Source organism: Vidua macroura, chromosome 24 (genome assembly GCF_024509145.1).
Source record: "Vidua macroura isolate BioBank_ID:100142 chromosome 24, ASM2450914v1, whole genome shotgun sequence".
Taxonomy (NCBI): domain Eukaryota; kingdom Metazoa; phylum Chordata; class Aves; order Passeriformes; family Viduidae; genus Vidua; species Vidua macroura.
Genome location: NC_071594.1, coordinates 6,850,528 through 6,866,678, shown reverse-complemented (window position 1 = coordinate 6,866,678; position 16,151 = coordinate 6,850,528). Strand labels below are relative to the sequence as shown.

At 52.4% G+C, this 16,151-nt stretch overlaps 1 protein-coding gene across 1 annotated transcript in view; it reads left to right on the top strand.

Moving 5' to 3' along the window:
- The window catches only part of PLXNA2 (plexin A2), a 140,893-nt gene extending 125,895 nt beyond the window's left edge, over positions 1-14,998 (top strand). The window contains exons 23-32 of the mRNA XM_053998046.1: positions 1,749-1,815; positions 2,408-2,554; positions 2,905-3,064; positions 3,181-3,284; positions 7,422-7,521; positions 9,571-9,761; positions 10,888-11,057; positions 12,647-12,859; positions 13,166-13,316; positions 14,529-14,998. Of these exons, the coding sequence (XP_053854021.1) occupies positions 1,749-1,815; positions 2,408-2,554; positions 2,905-3,064; positions 3,181-3,284; positions 7,422-7,521; positions 9,571-9,761; positions 10,888-11,057; positions 12,647-12,859; positions 13,166-13,316; positions 14,529-14,624 (1,399 nt within the window). The 3' untranslated portion in view covers positions 14,625-14,998. The remainder of the gene's footprint in view (positions 1-1,748; positions 1,816-2,407; positions 2,555-2,904; positions 3,065-3,180; positions 3,285-7,421; positions 7,522-9,570; positions 9,762-10,887; positions 11,058-12,646; positions 12,860-13,165; positions 13,317-14,528) is intronic.
- Positions 14,999-16,151: the final 1,153 nt, after the last annotated feature.

Here is a 16,151-nt window from a genome sequence, read left to right as displayed (position 1 = left end):
CTGCATTGCTGGCTGTCCCCAGGACTGAGGCACTGCAAATATCTCATGGTCATCTTATCCCATCCCATCCCATCCCACCCCATCCCATTCTCCCCTTCAGAATGCCCCAACTTCTCTGTCACTCCACATTTCAGTGCTTTTTGCAGAGCTGGTGTCAGGCCACGAGCAGCCCACAGGGACAGGACACAGCAGCTTCACAGGGAGGGCTAACTGGGAGACTTGCTGGTTCTTCATTTAATATTCTATTAACAAAGTAGTTTATTAAATTAATATTCCCCCTGAAGTCCTGAATGTATTATTTCCTGAGTTTTTCACCTCTTCTGTGGCTTGTGTCACTGCCTCTCCATTTTCTAGGGCTGTTTGGAAGGGCGCTGCTGCTTCTCCTCTTTAATTGGGTGCCTGAAATATTTCAAGCAGGAGAACGATGTGTGTGTCAATTTGTAGGGTGGATTTTTAGGCAGTTAATCAATTCAGCCTTAAATTCTTCGGGGATCTGCAGACATTTTCACAAATTCCTGACAGATGTTGCCATCCTAGGAGATGATGGATGATGCTACCCCAGGTCTGTTGGCCGACTGGTGTCAGTTTTCGTTTGTTGAAATCTCTGGCTCCTGTTTATTCTTGATCTGCTTGGCTTTGGAATCAAGCCCTGTGCATCTTTGGTGTGTGCTTGTAATTCCAAGCACTTGGAATGCTGTGGGGATTCGGAGCAAGAGGCAGTCCCTCATTTAAGGGGAAGAACGGGGGAAATGGGGCAGGAGTGAGATGTGACCCTCTCCAGGTCAGGGAGGAGGTGACCTGGCGAGGGCAGAGGGGTCAGTCCCAGAGGAGAGGATGCAGGGAATTCCATTCATCCCTCCTTGCTTGCTGGAACTTGGACCAGATCCTGGTGTCCAGGAGGGGAAGGCTGGTGGTGCTGAGCCAGGCAAAGCCACGGTCACAGCTGGCCAGGGACATGGTCACAGCTGGCCAGGGTTGTGGTTACAGCTAGCCAGGGACATGGTCACAGCTGGCCAGGGTTGTGGTCACAGCTGGCCAGGCTGCAGCACAGCAGCTCTCTCCTGCACGGCGCTGGGGCTCCAATATGAGACACCCCACGACCACCAGAGCCTTGCCATGCCAGGAAAAGGATCTGTGGAGCTTTAAGGAAGGGCTCCGGGTCCCGCAGAGGCAGCGTTGAAAGCTGCCATTAGGAGCCATTGTATTTAAATTAGAGATAATCTCGGGCACAATGCGGGGAGAGGACACTGGGTGGGACTGGGGAGAAAGCTGCAATTTCCCTGCCATTGTCACTCGGCTGTCCCTGATTGCCAGGAGCGCTGTAAATCCCAGTGATTTACTGAGCCAGGCTGTAATTTGCACCACGTGCGGGGAGCTGAGTGTCACCAGGCTCGCTGTCACCAGCCCCGTCAGGCTGGGACGGGCTGGCAGCGCTGCAGGGAGCGGGACAGGGACAGGGACCGGGACAGGGACAGGGACAGGGACCAGGACAGGGACAGGGACAGGGACAGGGACAGGGACAGGGACAGGGAGCGGGACAGGGACAGGGACCGGGACAGGGACAGGGACAGGGACAGGGACAGGGACAGGGACCGGGACAGGGACAGGGCAGGGACAGGGACAGGGACAGGGACAGGGATCGGGACAGGGACAGGGACAGGGACAGCGCTGGCCCCACGCTGCTGCCCGGGGCTCTGTGCCAGCTGTGGGGGCTCCGTGTGTGATGTGTGCCCTCCTGCCTCCCCCAGGACCGAGTCCGTGGCCGAGAAGATGCTGACCAACTGGTTTGCCTTCCTGCTCCACAGGTTCCTCAAGGTAAGGAGAGGTGGAGCGGGACCCCAGCTCTGCTGTCCCGCCCTCCAGCCACCCCCGGGCTGCGTCTGGGGGTGCAGCTCTTCCGTCAGGCTCCAAAAGATGGAGTAGCAAGGAAGGAGAGGTGGAAATTTGCTCTGGGGCTGCTGCTCCAGGCTCACAGCCTTCCCCGAGCCTCGGGTCTCCCACAGTAATTCCCATTAAAGGAGGTTCTGTTACACCTCTGTGGTACTTGAGGGAAATTCTCACTTCTTCATGCCTCGGCTTCCACAGTTTTTAACTTCATTCGTGGCTTTGGAAGCCCCACTGAATTTGCTTCAGGGGAGTGAGATCGAGATCTCGAATTCCATTTTTTTTACAGCCATATAGGCTCAGGAGGGATTTGCCCTGCCAAAGACAGCACAGCCATGGAGCAGGGAGCTCAGGGCTTTGGCTGAGCTCTCCAGGAGCTGCTGGGGGCCAGCCCTGGGCTGCACATGTGCTCAGGACCGAGCCAGCGGGGCTGAGCCTGCGCTGGGGGCAACCCTGTGCCCAACGGGGCTGGCACTGGAGGAGAGGCTCCTTCACCCTGAGTCTGTGTCCTCCTGTGGTGCAGGAATGTGCTGGAGAGCCCCTGTTCATGCTCTACTGTGCCATCAAGCAGCAGATGGAGAAGGGCCCCATCGATGCCATCACGGGAGAGGCGCGGTACTCCCTGAGCGAGGACAAGCTCATCCGGCAGCAGATCGAGTACAAGACCCTGGTGAGTGACAAATCCTGCTGTTCCCCAGCCGGGCTGGCCTTGGAGCAGGGGGCAGGGCGCTGCCTGAGGTGTGAGTGCTGCTGGGCAATGAGGACCCGTGTCCCAGCCAGGTGTGTCCCCGGTTTGCAGGTGTGAGGGGGATGTTTTATCTCCCTGTGCTCTGGGCACCGCCCTCCTGCAGCGAGTGAAACTGGGCGTCCAGGGCTCCTCTCAGCAATAATTAAGTAAATATTACAGATGCAATAGCAGCCATGCATTTAGGGCTGCAGGGGGGTGTTTTATGGGAAGAGGCCGTTGTGACACGTGGTTACACCTCTCCTTTAGGGCATGGTGTGGTTCTTCTCTTGCAGATCCTGAACTGCGTGAACCCAGACAATGAGAACAGCCCGGAGATCCCTGTGAAGGTGCTGAACTGCGACACCATCACCCAAGTCAAGGAGAAGATCCTGGACGCCGTGTACAAAAATGTCCCCTATTCCCAAAGACCGAGAGCTGTTGACATGGATTTGGGTAGGAGCTGCCCTGCCCGCTGGGAGGGAGGGGGGCGATCAGAGGGGCTGGGGGCCACTCCTGGTGGGGTCTGCAGAGCTTGGCCCCCTCTGACCGTGGCTCCCCCCTGTCCCCAGAGTGGCGGCAGGGCCGGATCGCCCGCGTGGTGCTGCAGGATGAAGACATCACCACCAAGATCGAGGGGGACTGGAAGCGCCTCAACACCCTGGTGCACTATCAGGTGAGGGAGCAGCCCCACTGAGAGCTCCCAGCAAGCTGCCAGCAGGGAAAAGAGCAGCAGGAACCCAATTCCCAAGTGCCTGCTCTGCCCAGGCAGACGGGGAGGTCACGTCTGTGTGATAAACCAGAAGGGTTCCTTGTGCTTTAGCATTAGGGGGGAAAGCAACCTTGACACGGAGCTCAAAGGAGGCAGCAGAGGTGAAAATTGGCTAAATTAAACCTGCCAGCCATGGGAGAGAGGCAGAGGGAGCAGTGCAGGGGCTGAGCTGACGCTGCTGGGGATGAGGGGCCTGGGGAGGGCAGCATGGGGGGCTCAGGACTTTGTCTGGGGCCTGGGACAGCCTGGAGTGCAGCAGGGGAGGCACAAAGTCACAGGAAAGTGGAGCCAGGCAGTGAAATGCTCAGACAGGGTAGGTGAGAAGGCCTAAGAAATTCTTGTCATCTTTATCTTCTGGATAGGGCAGAGGTTGCTGGAAAGGGCTCCTCACAGTGTGAAAGATGGGAAGAGAGGGAGCTGAGGAAGGTTGGGTTAGAGGGAATCAAAGCAAAAGATGGGAAGGGAGGCAAGGAGGGGGCTGAGGAAGGTTTGGCTGCAGGGAATCAAAGGCTTTCCCTCCCAGCCTGTCTGCAGACAGGATAAGTGCATTAATTGGGACTGTAACCTACTCCTGTCCATCACCACCTCCCCTGAAGAGTTTAGTATTTAATCTGGCATCTCTCCCTGTTTATCCAGCATCTCCAGTCCATCAGCCTGACTCACGCTGGGGGACTTGAATGGGAGCCAGTATTGACAGGAGCCCTGCAATCAGGGAGCCAGGCAGGAGAGTGCCATCAATATGCACAGTGCATGTTAAAAAGCACCTCCAGGGTCAACTTTTCCAAGCAGCCCCCAGGATTTAAACACAGATTACCGCAAAATGTCAGAGGAGTTGCGCAGATTAATTCCATTGTTCCTAAAAATCTGTTTTACCTGACAGTTGCAAGGGATTAACCAACATGCAGGGAAGCAGCGAGACTTTATTATGCCTTGATCTTTAAAAGTCATCGTGAGGAAGTCACAAGTGAGAGCTGTGCTTGTCTGATGTGTGCTGGATGCTGGGGGAGGGAGCACTTTTGTTCCAGTGCCTGTGGGAAAACCTGAGCCAAAAGCTTCCCCTTAAAATAAACAAAATCCTCGCAGCGCTCAAGATGCTGCAGCTCTTGCTGCCATTTGAATGTCAGGTTTGCTCTGGAAGAAAGGAGAAGTTGGCAGCCAAACCTCCAGCCAGGTAGGGACACGAGCCCGAGCTCTGCTCAGCCCAGCGGCGCTGTCTCAGTCATTAAAGAGAAGCCAAATTCTTTTCACTGCAGCAGAAATCCTGTCAAGGTGAGGCTTTTGCCAAAAACTAACAGCAATACAAATATATATATATATATATTTTATTTATTTTTTTTAAATTCTTACTGATTTGGGGTTTTTTTCTGTTGGAGCAGAAGTTTTTATTAGGTATCAGAAATACAGATGTTCCAGGACTACACAGTGCAGCAGATAGCTGGGTAAAGGCCCAGCTTTAGGAGGGTATAAAATCCCTGGAGTTCCACGTGCTCTCACCGTTTAACAGCAGTGTCACACGTGAACCAGGTGTGGCTCAAACCATTAAAATAAATGTGGATTTCCAGAGGAGGAGTAAAGATGATTTCTAGATTTCTAGGCAAGAAGTGCAAGCTGCTTTGCAAAGCTCTGCCCCTCTTTTGTTCAGAGCTGTTTTATCTTTATTCTGCTCTGAAGGCAGGCAGATCCCTGGCTTTGCAGGTGGTGCTGGGGATGCTCAGCCCGGGTTCCATCCTGCAGCTCCAGGTGTGTCCCTTGCACAGGTGCTGGCACCTGGGAGGCTGCAGGACCCTCCTGGTGCTCAGTTCCCTGCTCTGGATTCCTGGGATCCCTTCCTGCAGCTCCAGGGCTCCAAACCACCCTCCTCCTCCTCCTCACTGTGCCCTGAGGGTGCTTTTTGGATGCCAAGGGTTTCCCAGCTCCACACCTGGATGCTGGATTTTGTTGCTTTTGTTTTCTACATTAGAATCACAAAAATGCAAAAACTGATCAAATGCATTTGTCATGGGAAGCCTTCACATACAAAACCCAAATTGGAATTAAAGAGAAATGTTCACCTTCCTAATAGTTTTGAACCACTTTATGAAATTATAGAGAGGACTGTGCACCTCCTGCTTATTTCTTCATTTATAAAATAGATGTGTAGCTTAGATAAGTGTAATTCCTTGTTAAATTCTCCGGAGCTGTTATACATGGCAGGGAATTGTATTACATTTGTGTCGTATCCTTTTGGTTTCATGGCTATTAAACTCCATGGGAGAGTCTTACCCCGTGTGGTTTCACTCAGGAAAAATGAAACACTGGATTTAATATCGAATGATTTACAGTGGCTCACGCAGGGTTAACTCAGAGGCAGCAGAGCATGAATACCTGTCAGCCCCTGCGAGTCTGGAGAGGCCAGGAGACCAGGAAACTGCTTTAAATGAAAAAATTAGGAGGAGAAAGGGAAGGTTTGGGTGGAAAATGAGGCTTAGGAGGCGAGGGTGGTGTGGATGTGGCGCTGGAATCGTCACCGTGCCCTCGCTGCCCCACGCAGACACAGCTCCGTGGCCTGGGCTCCCTTCTCCCCCTCCCCACGTTTTCTTTTCCCTGTCTTTAAGGTGTTTTGTGCCCCGTGTTCCCAGCCTGTAGAATAATCAGAATATTTATAAAGTTATAAAGCAGCCAGGCAGCTCGGAGCGTGTCCCGGGGGTGCTGTGGGAGCGAGCTCCTGCTCCACCTGAGGCTGATCTGCAGCTGCTGGGGCTGAGCTGACAGCAGCCATTCCACCCAAAATTTACTGAGTGAGAGGGCTCTTTTGTGTGTGTGTGTGTGTGGAGCTTTTAGTGCCTCTCTCCCAGTTAAGCACAGCCCTGGTGGAAATGCATCCGGCACGGGAGCACCCTGGGCTCGGGTTTCTCCCTGCTGAGATGGAGCTGAAGTGGCAGCTAATAACAGCCTAAGAAAATAATATCAGCACTGATCACTTCTTCCACTGACTTAATAAATTGGATGAAGTGAGGCAGGAGCAGCAGAGGAAATAATGGAGGTGTTTGGAGTGTTTTCCTTAGAAAAATCTCACTTTTGTGCCATGAAGCACAAGTGACTATTATTTCCACTACCACCAGCAACAATAATAACTCGGATTTCCATGAAACCTTTCATCTGGATGGGGCTGCAGATAGTGTGCAGAGCCCTGGAGCTGCTGGGGGAGCAAAAACCTCCTTTCATAGGGTCAGTGCTGAGTCCATCACCAGACTCTCAGCAGATAATGCAGGATTTAGCCCCAAAAAGCAATTCCTGCAGCAGGAAGAGGCATTTCTTTTGTGCTGAGCCTCTAAAAAGTATCTGCTGGGCCCTGGCAAGACGTGGTGACTCTCTGCTCCCTCACTGTGCTGCACCACAGGTCACAAGTTCAAAATTAAAAGCTACTCAGGCCCATTCCCTGGAAACCTGCAGCTCCTTAATTAAGGGGAATAAGTTAGAAAACTTCCAGTGACTACCAGATTTATAGGGAGGATAAAATTAAACATGGCTACTAAAATCTGCTGTAACAAAACCTTGTTAGTGCTAATGTTCATTTATAGTTTGACTTCCCAGTGTTTAATTCCTTCTCTGGAGCAGTAAAGGGATAACAATTAAATACCCTGAAAGATGGCTTTATGACTTGCTCCGCTGTAAATCAAACCTTTAAAGTTCGTAAAAATTGCTAAAATAAAAAATGGTTTAATAGGAATGCTTTATGGCCCATAACGTTATTACAGCCCTTTTATTCCCTCTGCATTGTTACTTTAATTGGATCACAACAATTCTTGAGATTCTCATTTTTATTGGGTAAGGCATAATCTTAAATCAGAACGACCAAAAGCATCTTCACCACATCTTTTGATTTATCCCTCATTTCCTTCAGGCTCCTGCCCTAGCCTGACCCAGCTCGGGGCTCAGCCAGGCTGGGAGTGTGTCCTTGTGTCCTGGGCTCCCCTTCCCAGGATTTGCTGGATCAGCAGCCTGGGATCTCAGAGTGGACAGGGAATCCCCCCCTGACCTCGTCCTGCTTTGCCTCCCCAGGTGTCAGACCGCTCCGTGGTGGCTCTGGTTCCCAAGCAAACCTCCTCCTACAACATTCCTGCCTCTGCCAGCATCTCCCGGACCTCAATCAGCAGATATGGTGAGAAATGGGATGGGAAGGGACGGCTCATGGACTGGCACTGGGATGTAAGTGGGGAAAAAACAGCAGCTCCCCGCAAAGAACCACCCAAAACGAATGTAAATCCAAACAGAAAAACACCCTTGGCTGCTGGTTTGGATTGCAAAGGCTTTTCCAGCTGTGAGAACAGCAAAAGGACCAGGAAAGGTGAGAGGAGGGAAAAGGAAATGCCAAGAACAGGAGCAGCCTTTGGGAATGTGGGGCTTGGGACAGTTCCAAGGGCTCAGAGGGGATGGGTGATGCAGGAGAGGATCTTTGAGCCCCTGAGCAGGGCAGCACCACAGATAAATCTGACTTATCTGATCCTCCCCGAGTGCAGGATCCTGAGCTCTGAGCTAATGGGTCACAAATGGGGAAGGGCAATCTCAGCACAGAGTGCAGGGATGTGCACACCTGGGAATCCCTGATTTCCATAATAGAAGGGCTCAGCACATTCCAGAGGGTCCCTGAAGATGCTGCAGCCTGAGAAAATGAGCCTGCGAGGTGCCAGGTGCATGCTTGGAACACTAAATCCACAATAATTGTAATAATAGACTTCCATAAAAGGCAGCAGTGGCAAAATCTCTCGAGTGCTGATCTTTCATTATCGTTCATTTCACAGAGTGTTTTACCAGCAAAAAGTCTCCTGACAAACCCATCTCCTCCTCTTGTTTATAGCTCCCAAAATAATGTTGGTTTTTAGCTCGAGCAAGTGTTCTGAGGAACCAAAACCAGAGGAGTCTTGAGGTAAAAACCAGGAGAAAAGGCATTTCTCCCTGCCAGGTGTAGGCCCACACGTGTCCAACACATCCCATGGTCCAGCTGATGGAAAAACCAGGGCTGGGTCTCACAGCCTGAGCCCTCAGTGCTCATTGATCTCTGTCAGCTGCAAAAGCTTTTGCAAAGCACCAATATGAGCCATCATTGCTCATGTTAAGATTAATATTTCTAATTGTGCCGGCAGAATTTAAATTAGATACTTATTTACTTCCCCTGTTATATATCAGTGCAGAGATATGTTTAAAAATAGAATTACTGCATGCTTCCTGAGCTGTCCCCCTGTCTGTCTCCTTAATTATATCAGTTGGAGCACTCATTTATCTAAGCCTTAATCAGGGATGAAAATCCAGCTACTTTGGTAATGACTTGAGTATTTCCCTCAGCTGATTTACGATCGATCCCCACACTCCTGACGAGGAGGGTGAGCAGTGAATTGAAGGCTAAACTTGAGAAAATGCACGAGATTCCCAGAGAACAAAGAAATGTAGCAGGAGGGGAAATCCAGCGAGGCACATTTGGGCTCCTCAGCCTCGTGTCTTGTCCTGGAGACGCTGGGGATGCAGGGAGGGGCATTCTTTGGGAAGTGAAATATATAAATAACTGTGCCACATGTCCCCGTGGTTTCTGAGCGATTCAGGGAAAGTTGTCTGGTGCCCTTTGAGCTCCCTTTTCCCTGCAGGGACAGCGTGAGGCTGGGCCTGCTCAGCCCAGGAGTGGCTCAGAGTGCAGGACTGGCCTCAGGCTCTGCTGCTGATGCTCAGCTTGAGTCCTCACTGCTGTCCTGAAAGCCTCAAGGACAAGCTCAGCAGCTTCTCCTGCCCTTTGTGCTGGCTGTGCTGAGCAGCTCCTCATTATTTACAAAATCCCAAAATCAGGGCTCTGCTTCTGCAGGAGTCGGTGCCCGGGGTCGTGTGTGTGAGCTGTGACTCAGGCAGGATTTTTGTGTCATCTGTATGAGGAGTTCTCACCAGGAAAGGCCATCTAGGGGAGCAAAAAAAAAAGCTCAATCCTGAGGCTTTTTGTTGAATGGAGACCAACATAGATTTTTGGCAAAGACCAAACTTTGACGGCGCAGAACGAGAACACGCGCGAAACAAAACCGTGGTGGTTTTCCATTTCATTTCCCCACAAAAAAAAAAAAAAAAAAAAAAATACAAAACACACCAGTGCCAACGATTTGGGTGCTACCAGGCACAGTGAGGGCATGGAGGGAGGTGCAGAAGGGGTGACCAGCCTCTCTCCCTGGCTCAGACTCCACGTTCCGCTACACGGGCAGCCCCGACAGCCTCCGCTCGCGCGCGCCCATGATCACCCCCGACCTGGAGAGCGGCGTCAAGGTCTGGCACCTGGTCAAGAACCACGACCACGGCGACCAGAAGGAAGGGGACAGGGGCAGCAAGATGGTGTCTGAGATCTACCTGACCAGGCTCCTGGCTACCAAGGTAACTGAGCTTGGGGAGCGCACGGTGAGGCTCCGCGAGGGGTCCTGGTGGTGCTCAGCTCCCTGGGTTTTCCTGGGGTTGGGAGAGTCCTGGAGCAGCAACAGAAGCACAGCCCAAATTTCCTCACACTCAAAGAAATTGCTGCAATTCTCCATTTTTTTTTTTTTTGCACAGTGTTAAAACTGTTTACTAATTCACAAATTGGTGAATGAAGCAGTGCCTGGAAATATTTACCCATTCCCTCGACTAGACACAGTTTTCCTGCCTTTCCCCACGTGCTCATCAGTGTGGATGACACAGCTGTGCTTTGGAAAGCAAAAAAAAAAAAAAAATTTCAGGTTAGAATTAAAGAGGAAATGAGTGAGTAGCTGCAGGCTGGAGCTTTTCGAAAGACCCCGACCTTGGTTATTCCCATGGGATCGGTGGTGGCACTTTTTGGGGCTGGGAACATCTGGTGTCCCTTCCTGCCACCACTGCTTGGCCAGGGGAGTGCCTGTCCCTCCCCTCACCCCCTGGATTGCTGCTCCTGTCACCAAAACTGCAGGGAAAACAGAACCTCTCCAACAGCATCTTTTCAATATTAGAGAATTAGGTATTACTTTATTCTGGCCAGGATGTGCAATAGAAATTATTTCATCCACACATGGCTAGGTTGTGCAGTGAAAATCATTCCATCACACATGGGTTTTTACCCCATTTTTCACATATTTATACATAAAAACCTCCAAAGAAATTCACATTCGCTGCTTCTAAATTACACAGTTCTCAGTATTCGATTTCCTATTGGTTATTGATCCTTTCAGTGCTAACTTGGTCCTCATGCTTTATCAATCATTTCCCAGACCAGGTGTCTCTGGTCACACCAGGGGGTGATGTTTGTCAGTGCTCATTTATCCCCTTTGTATTTTCTGGCTCTGGGAATCTCCTTTTCGTTGACTGAAGCCCATAAGGCCTCACCCAGAAATTCTCAAACCCTCGGTGAAACGGAGCCTTTTCAAGAGAAAACTTCAATTCCCCCCAACCTTGAGCAGAGGCGAACAAACCCCTGAATAAAATCGGATTAAAAAAAATAAATAAATAAATAAAATAAAGTTAGAAGCTGTCTGATTTGCCATCCTGCCGTCAGGGCACGCTGCAGAAGTTCGTGGACGACCTGTTTGAGACGCTGTTCAGCACGGTGCACCGCGGCAGCGCCCTGCCCCTCGCCATCAAGTACATGTTCGACTTCCTGGACGAGCAGGCGGACAAGCACGGCATCCACGACACCGACGTCCGGCACACCTGGAAGAGCAACTGGTAACGGGGGGCAGGGAGGCTGCTCTGGGCAAAAAAAAAAAAAAAAAAAAGGTGTGGGGAATTGTTTTGGGAAGGGCTGGGAGCTGCCAAGCCCCAAAGCGGGGCACAAAGCTGGGGTTTGAGCCTCTGTGGGCTGCCAGTGTTCACAGGATCCTAAAATCCAAATAAAATTCCAAATAAAAATTTGGAAGGGAAGGGAGATATCCTGGCTACTCCCTACTCCTGGCTGCTGCCCTCAGGTTGTAGAGCTGCACATCTGGACCTTGGGAAGGGTGGGAAGCAAGGCTCCAGTGCCTGCCCCGTGCTGCCTGCCCAGCCCTGCTGTGCCACAAACGCCAGCACGGCTGAGAGGGGGGAGCTCAGCCGGTGGCTGCACCTTTCCCGTCACTTTGGAGAGCACCTGGAACATTTGGGCATCAGCAGGAGGTGGCACAGGGAGAAGGAGCCAGCTCTGCATGCCTCAGGCATGGGCTGCAGCCAGGTCCAGCCTCTCCAAACAGTGGGAGCCCTCACATCTCTGCCTCTGCTGCTATTTTAGGATTAAAACCTCTGTGGGTTGGAAATTTACCTCTGCAAGAAAGGAATAAAAAAGCACAACAAATGGTTGTTCCCTGAAGACCCTGTATTTTCCCCTGAGTCCCTCGTGGTTTAAAAGGCCTCTAATCATCATGGCTGCAAAAGCTGGTTCCCTGCTAAGGCAGTGGGAAGCTCAAAACAATTCATTTAAAGCCTTAGAAGAAGGAGTTATTGGGGAAAAAAACTGTAGAATCACAAGAAATTACGAGAAAAAAGAAAGCAATGGCCACCAGAGTTTGGTCTGCAGAGGCAACAGGCCCCACCAGGCCTGGACCTTCCTTCTCTCCATCTCAGCTGAGCTGCAGCATTTCCAGAGAGGGAATTTTGGTGGGGACGTGGGAGAAGGCTGCCCCTGGAGCAGGTAGAAGCAAAGGGAAGTTTGGAAGAGGGAGCTGGGGTGGCTGGGGCTGAGCTGCTCTCCTGCAGCACTGCAAGAGTTAAGGCTGCAGCCTTTCAGCGAGCTGGAGAGACAGAGAGAGCTGCGACTTGAAAGGTAATAGAAAGCAGCAGCTGCTTTTTTGATCCCGCTATACAGCCGAAGAAAAAAAGGAATAATAATTCCCCTTTGATTGCAAAAGGCCCCGGGATTTGGGGACAAAGCCTGTGGCTGCTGCTCCGCGGGTGCCGGGCGCGGCGCGGGCGGGCAGCGCTGCTTAGTGCCAGGGCTCACCCCACACCACAGCCCTGCTCTGCCGAGCTCCTCCCAACGGGCTCCTCCTGCAGATGCTCCCCCCGTACCCCCAAACTGCCCAGCTCTGCCCTGCCCCTCATCTCCTCCACTGCTCCGTGCGGGATCCGAGCCCGGAGCAGCTCCTGGGCATGGCAGGATCCACCAGCAGCCATCTGAGCAGCACTGGGCTAACTGGTGCTTGGCGGCCTTGGCCCAGCTCCTGTTTAAATTCTTCTCTTATTCTTCCCCCCATGGTGCTCTGCCTGGGAGCACCATCCACAGCAAGTGCCCTTTCCTTGCCTTTGTCTTCTCATTTCCTCTCAATTCTCGCTTTGCCTCCCAGCCTTCCCCTCCGCTTCTGGGTGAACGTGATCAAAAACCCGCAGTTCGTGTTCGACATCCACAAGGGCAGCATCACGGACGCCTGCCTCTCCGTGGTGGCTCAGACCTTCATGGATTCCTGCTCCACCTCGGAGCACCGCCTGGGCAAGGACTCCCCCTCCAACAAGCTGCTGTACGCCAAGGACATCCCCAGCTACAAGAGCTGGGTGGAGAGGTGAGGGCAGCACGTGGGAGTGTGGGTGCAGGGTGCTCTGAAACCCCATGGATCTCTGGAGGGAACATCCTGAGTGGAAGGGAAGCACAGGGACCTCCAGTGATGCTGCAGGGTGGTTCTCAGCCCCGCCAAGCACCGCTGCTCCTGTTTTCAGCCCATTACAGCCCAGAATCCTCTTTTGCTGGATGTAAACACAAAGCAAAAAGATGTCCTTATCCCTGCAGAGCTTAGCTTAAATCCTGGGGTGAGCAGGGACATTTGGGGTGTTCCTGCTTCTCATTTTTCCCCTGGCCCTCGTTCCTGCAGGTATTACGCGGACATCGCCAAGCTCCCGGCCATCAGCGACCAGGACATGAACGCCTACCTCGCCGAGCAGTCGCGCCTGCACGCCGTGGAGTTCAACATGCTGAGCGCGCTCAACGAGATCTACTCCTACGTCAGCAAGTACAGCGAGGAGGTGGGTGTGGGCACCCGTGTCCCCTGGGCCATGGTGTCCCCTGGAGTGGTGGAATCCCGTGGGCAACAGCGTTCCCTGGGCCACGTTGGTGTCCCCTGCAGTGATGGTGTGCTCTGGACCGTGATGGTGTGCCCTGGGCCATGGTGTCCTCTGGGCCATGGTGTCCTCTGGGCCACGGTGGTGTCCCCTGGACTGATGGTGTGCTCTGGACCATGATGGTGTCCCCTGGGCAATGGTGTTCCCTGGAGTGGTGATATCCCCTGGGCAACAGCGTTCCCTGGACCATGATGGTGTCCCCTGGGCAATGGTGTTCCCTGGGCCATGGTGTCCTCTGGGCCATGCTGGTGTCCCCTGGAGTGATGGTGTCCTCTAGGCAACAGTGTCCCCTGGGCCATGGTGTCCCCGGGGTGATAGGGCCCCACGGCAGGTGTGTGGGAGAGCAGATGCAGTGCTGGGTTGTGTCGGGATCCCTCTGCTGCCTCCCAGAGCTCCTTGCCCTCCTGCCCTGGATGCAGCCCGGCCGTGGCTGGCGCCGCTCCTGCCCCGCTGTTCTCTTCACAGAGGGGTTTGGGATTGGCCACACTTGTAGCATCCTCCCCAAGAGGATTGAGAGCTGAAATACTGTGGGAGCACCTGGATACCTCAGCTCTGGCATGCACCCAGTGCAGTGGAAAATATTCATGACCCATCAAAGCTCCCCAGAAACCTCGGTGTCCTTTGGGAGCAGCACGGTCCAAATCCCCGTGGTAGTGGCACAGGCTCCTGTTTGCAAAGGCTTCCTGGCAGCCTGAGCTCCTTTAATGAATGCATCACTTGAAACCAAGTTCTCGCCATCTGTTCCACCCCTTCATTTCGCTGCAAGAAGAACCGATTTGGTAATTATGTCCGTGAAACGGAAGGGTTTTGTCATTGAACTGCATGTAGCCATTTGTGATACAACGCCACGGCTATTTTCCCATTAGGGTTGAAAAATCTCATCACTTTCGTGCTAAACGAGACAAGAAATGTGGAGCCCAAGGCACCAGAGTGGTTTTTGTTGGGTGGGTATCGAGGGGTCCAACAAACCAACGATAGCCAAGTTGTTTTGCTATTTATTGGGATTTCACACCTCCTCACACGGAGTTGCTCACATCTCGCTGCCCACCCACCTCTCCCACCCCCTCTCTCACACTGATTTCTCTCTCTGATTCATTTTCCTGTTCTCTCCCCCAGCTCATCGGGGCTCTGGAGCAGGATGAGCAGGCTCGGAGGCAGCGCTTGGCTTACAAAGTAGAGCAACTCATTGGGGCCATGTCCTTCGAGAGCTGAAGAAAGGTCACGGACAGCAAAGGGCAGAGGATCGCACGGACTCTCGGGAATTTGGAGGGAGAACAAGCAAGGAAGGCACTGGACACACCCCCAAGGCTCCTCTGGAGAGAGCAGAGCCTGGCTCAAGGACTGGCTGTGCTCAAAAATCATACAGGATCCAGTTTGAAAGGGCAGGAAGGGAGGAAGGTGAAACATCTCAATCAAAGTCCAAGCAAGGTGGATCATTTTTTCGAGTGTACACGGAAGGAAGGAACCTGGAAAGTCTGGATGTCTCCACGACTGCTGCTTTGCATGAAAATTATTTAGTGTATATTAGAAAATAAAACTCTATTTAAAGGGGTTTTTTTGTAAAAAAAAAAAAAAAAAAAAAAAAAAAAAAAAAAAAAAAACAAAGGAAGAAAAAGGAAAAAAAAATAAATAGAGCAAAAAACACAGAGGCCATAGAGATAATCCTGGCAAGAAGGATCAGCTCTGAATCCTGTCCCTGAGAGCCTTCCGAGGACACGGCTCAGGCAATCTGCGAACGGACTCTCACGCCCATTGGAACGTCTGGAAAACCAAAATGGCTTCGTTTTGGATTCTTACAAGTACGAGCACAAGTTTGCACCACACCTTTTTACACGAGCAAAATAGCAGTTTTGCCCAAAAATAGTCCAGTGGCTGAGTGACTTAGAGGCACGAGAAGGAACTTTACCTGAACTGCAAACCCATCAGATCATCCAACCCGTCCTGAAACCCAGCTTTATCCATGTATTTATATAGTGTCAATACATATATTTTTTTTTAAATCCCATTTACTGTCGAATGAGGGAAGATCTGAATTTCATTGGTTTTCCCTTTTCCGCCTCCATCCCACCTCACTGGCTGATCCAGCAGTGTCCAGCAGTGTCCAGCAGTGCCCGGCCTGGCCGTGGTGATCCAGCAGTGTCCAGCAGTGTCCGGCCTGGCCGTGGTGATCCAGCAGTGTCCAGCAGTGTCCAGCTGTGTCCAGCATGGCCATGGTGATCCAGCAGTGTCCAGCGGTGTCCAGCAGTGTCCGGCCTGGCCATGGTGATCCAGCAGTGTCCAGCAGTGTCCAGCAGTGTCCGGCCTGGCCATGGTGATCCAGCAGTGTCCAGCAGTGTCCAGCAGTGTCCAGCAGTGCCCGGCCTGGCCGTGGTGATCCAGCAGTGATCCATTCAGTGTCCACTGCTGGTTCCTGCTGGTGCCAGGTGAGCCAAGGCAGAGCTGGGCTGACACCTCCAGGGTGGGTTTTGGGGGTCTCCAGCAGCCACCTCCGATTTCTCGCAGCAAAGCCCCCCAAACCCCGATGTTTATGGTGACAATACTTGAAGAGCCTGGACGTTGGGAGAGCAGATCTTTGTTTTGCTGCTGGACGTGCGGAGTCCTTGGGCACAGGCTCCCTTTGGGTGTCTCCACCAGCGTTTGCCGCCTCACCCAGTGCCAGGACTTGCATTTCCACTGGGCAGGGGAGAGAAATCTCTGCTCCAGGCAAGAGCAAACCTTAACCAGCACCCCGGGCCAGCC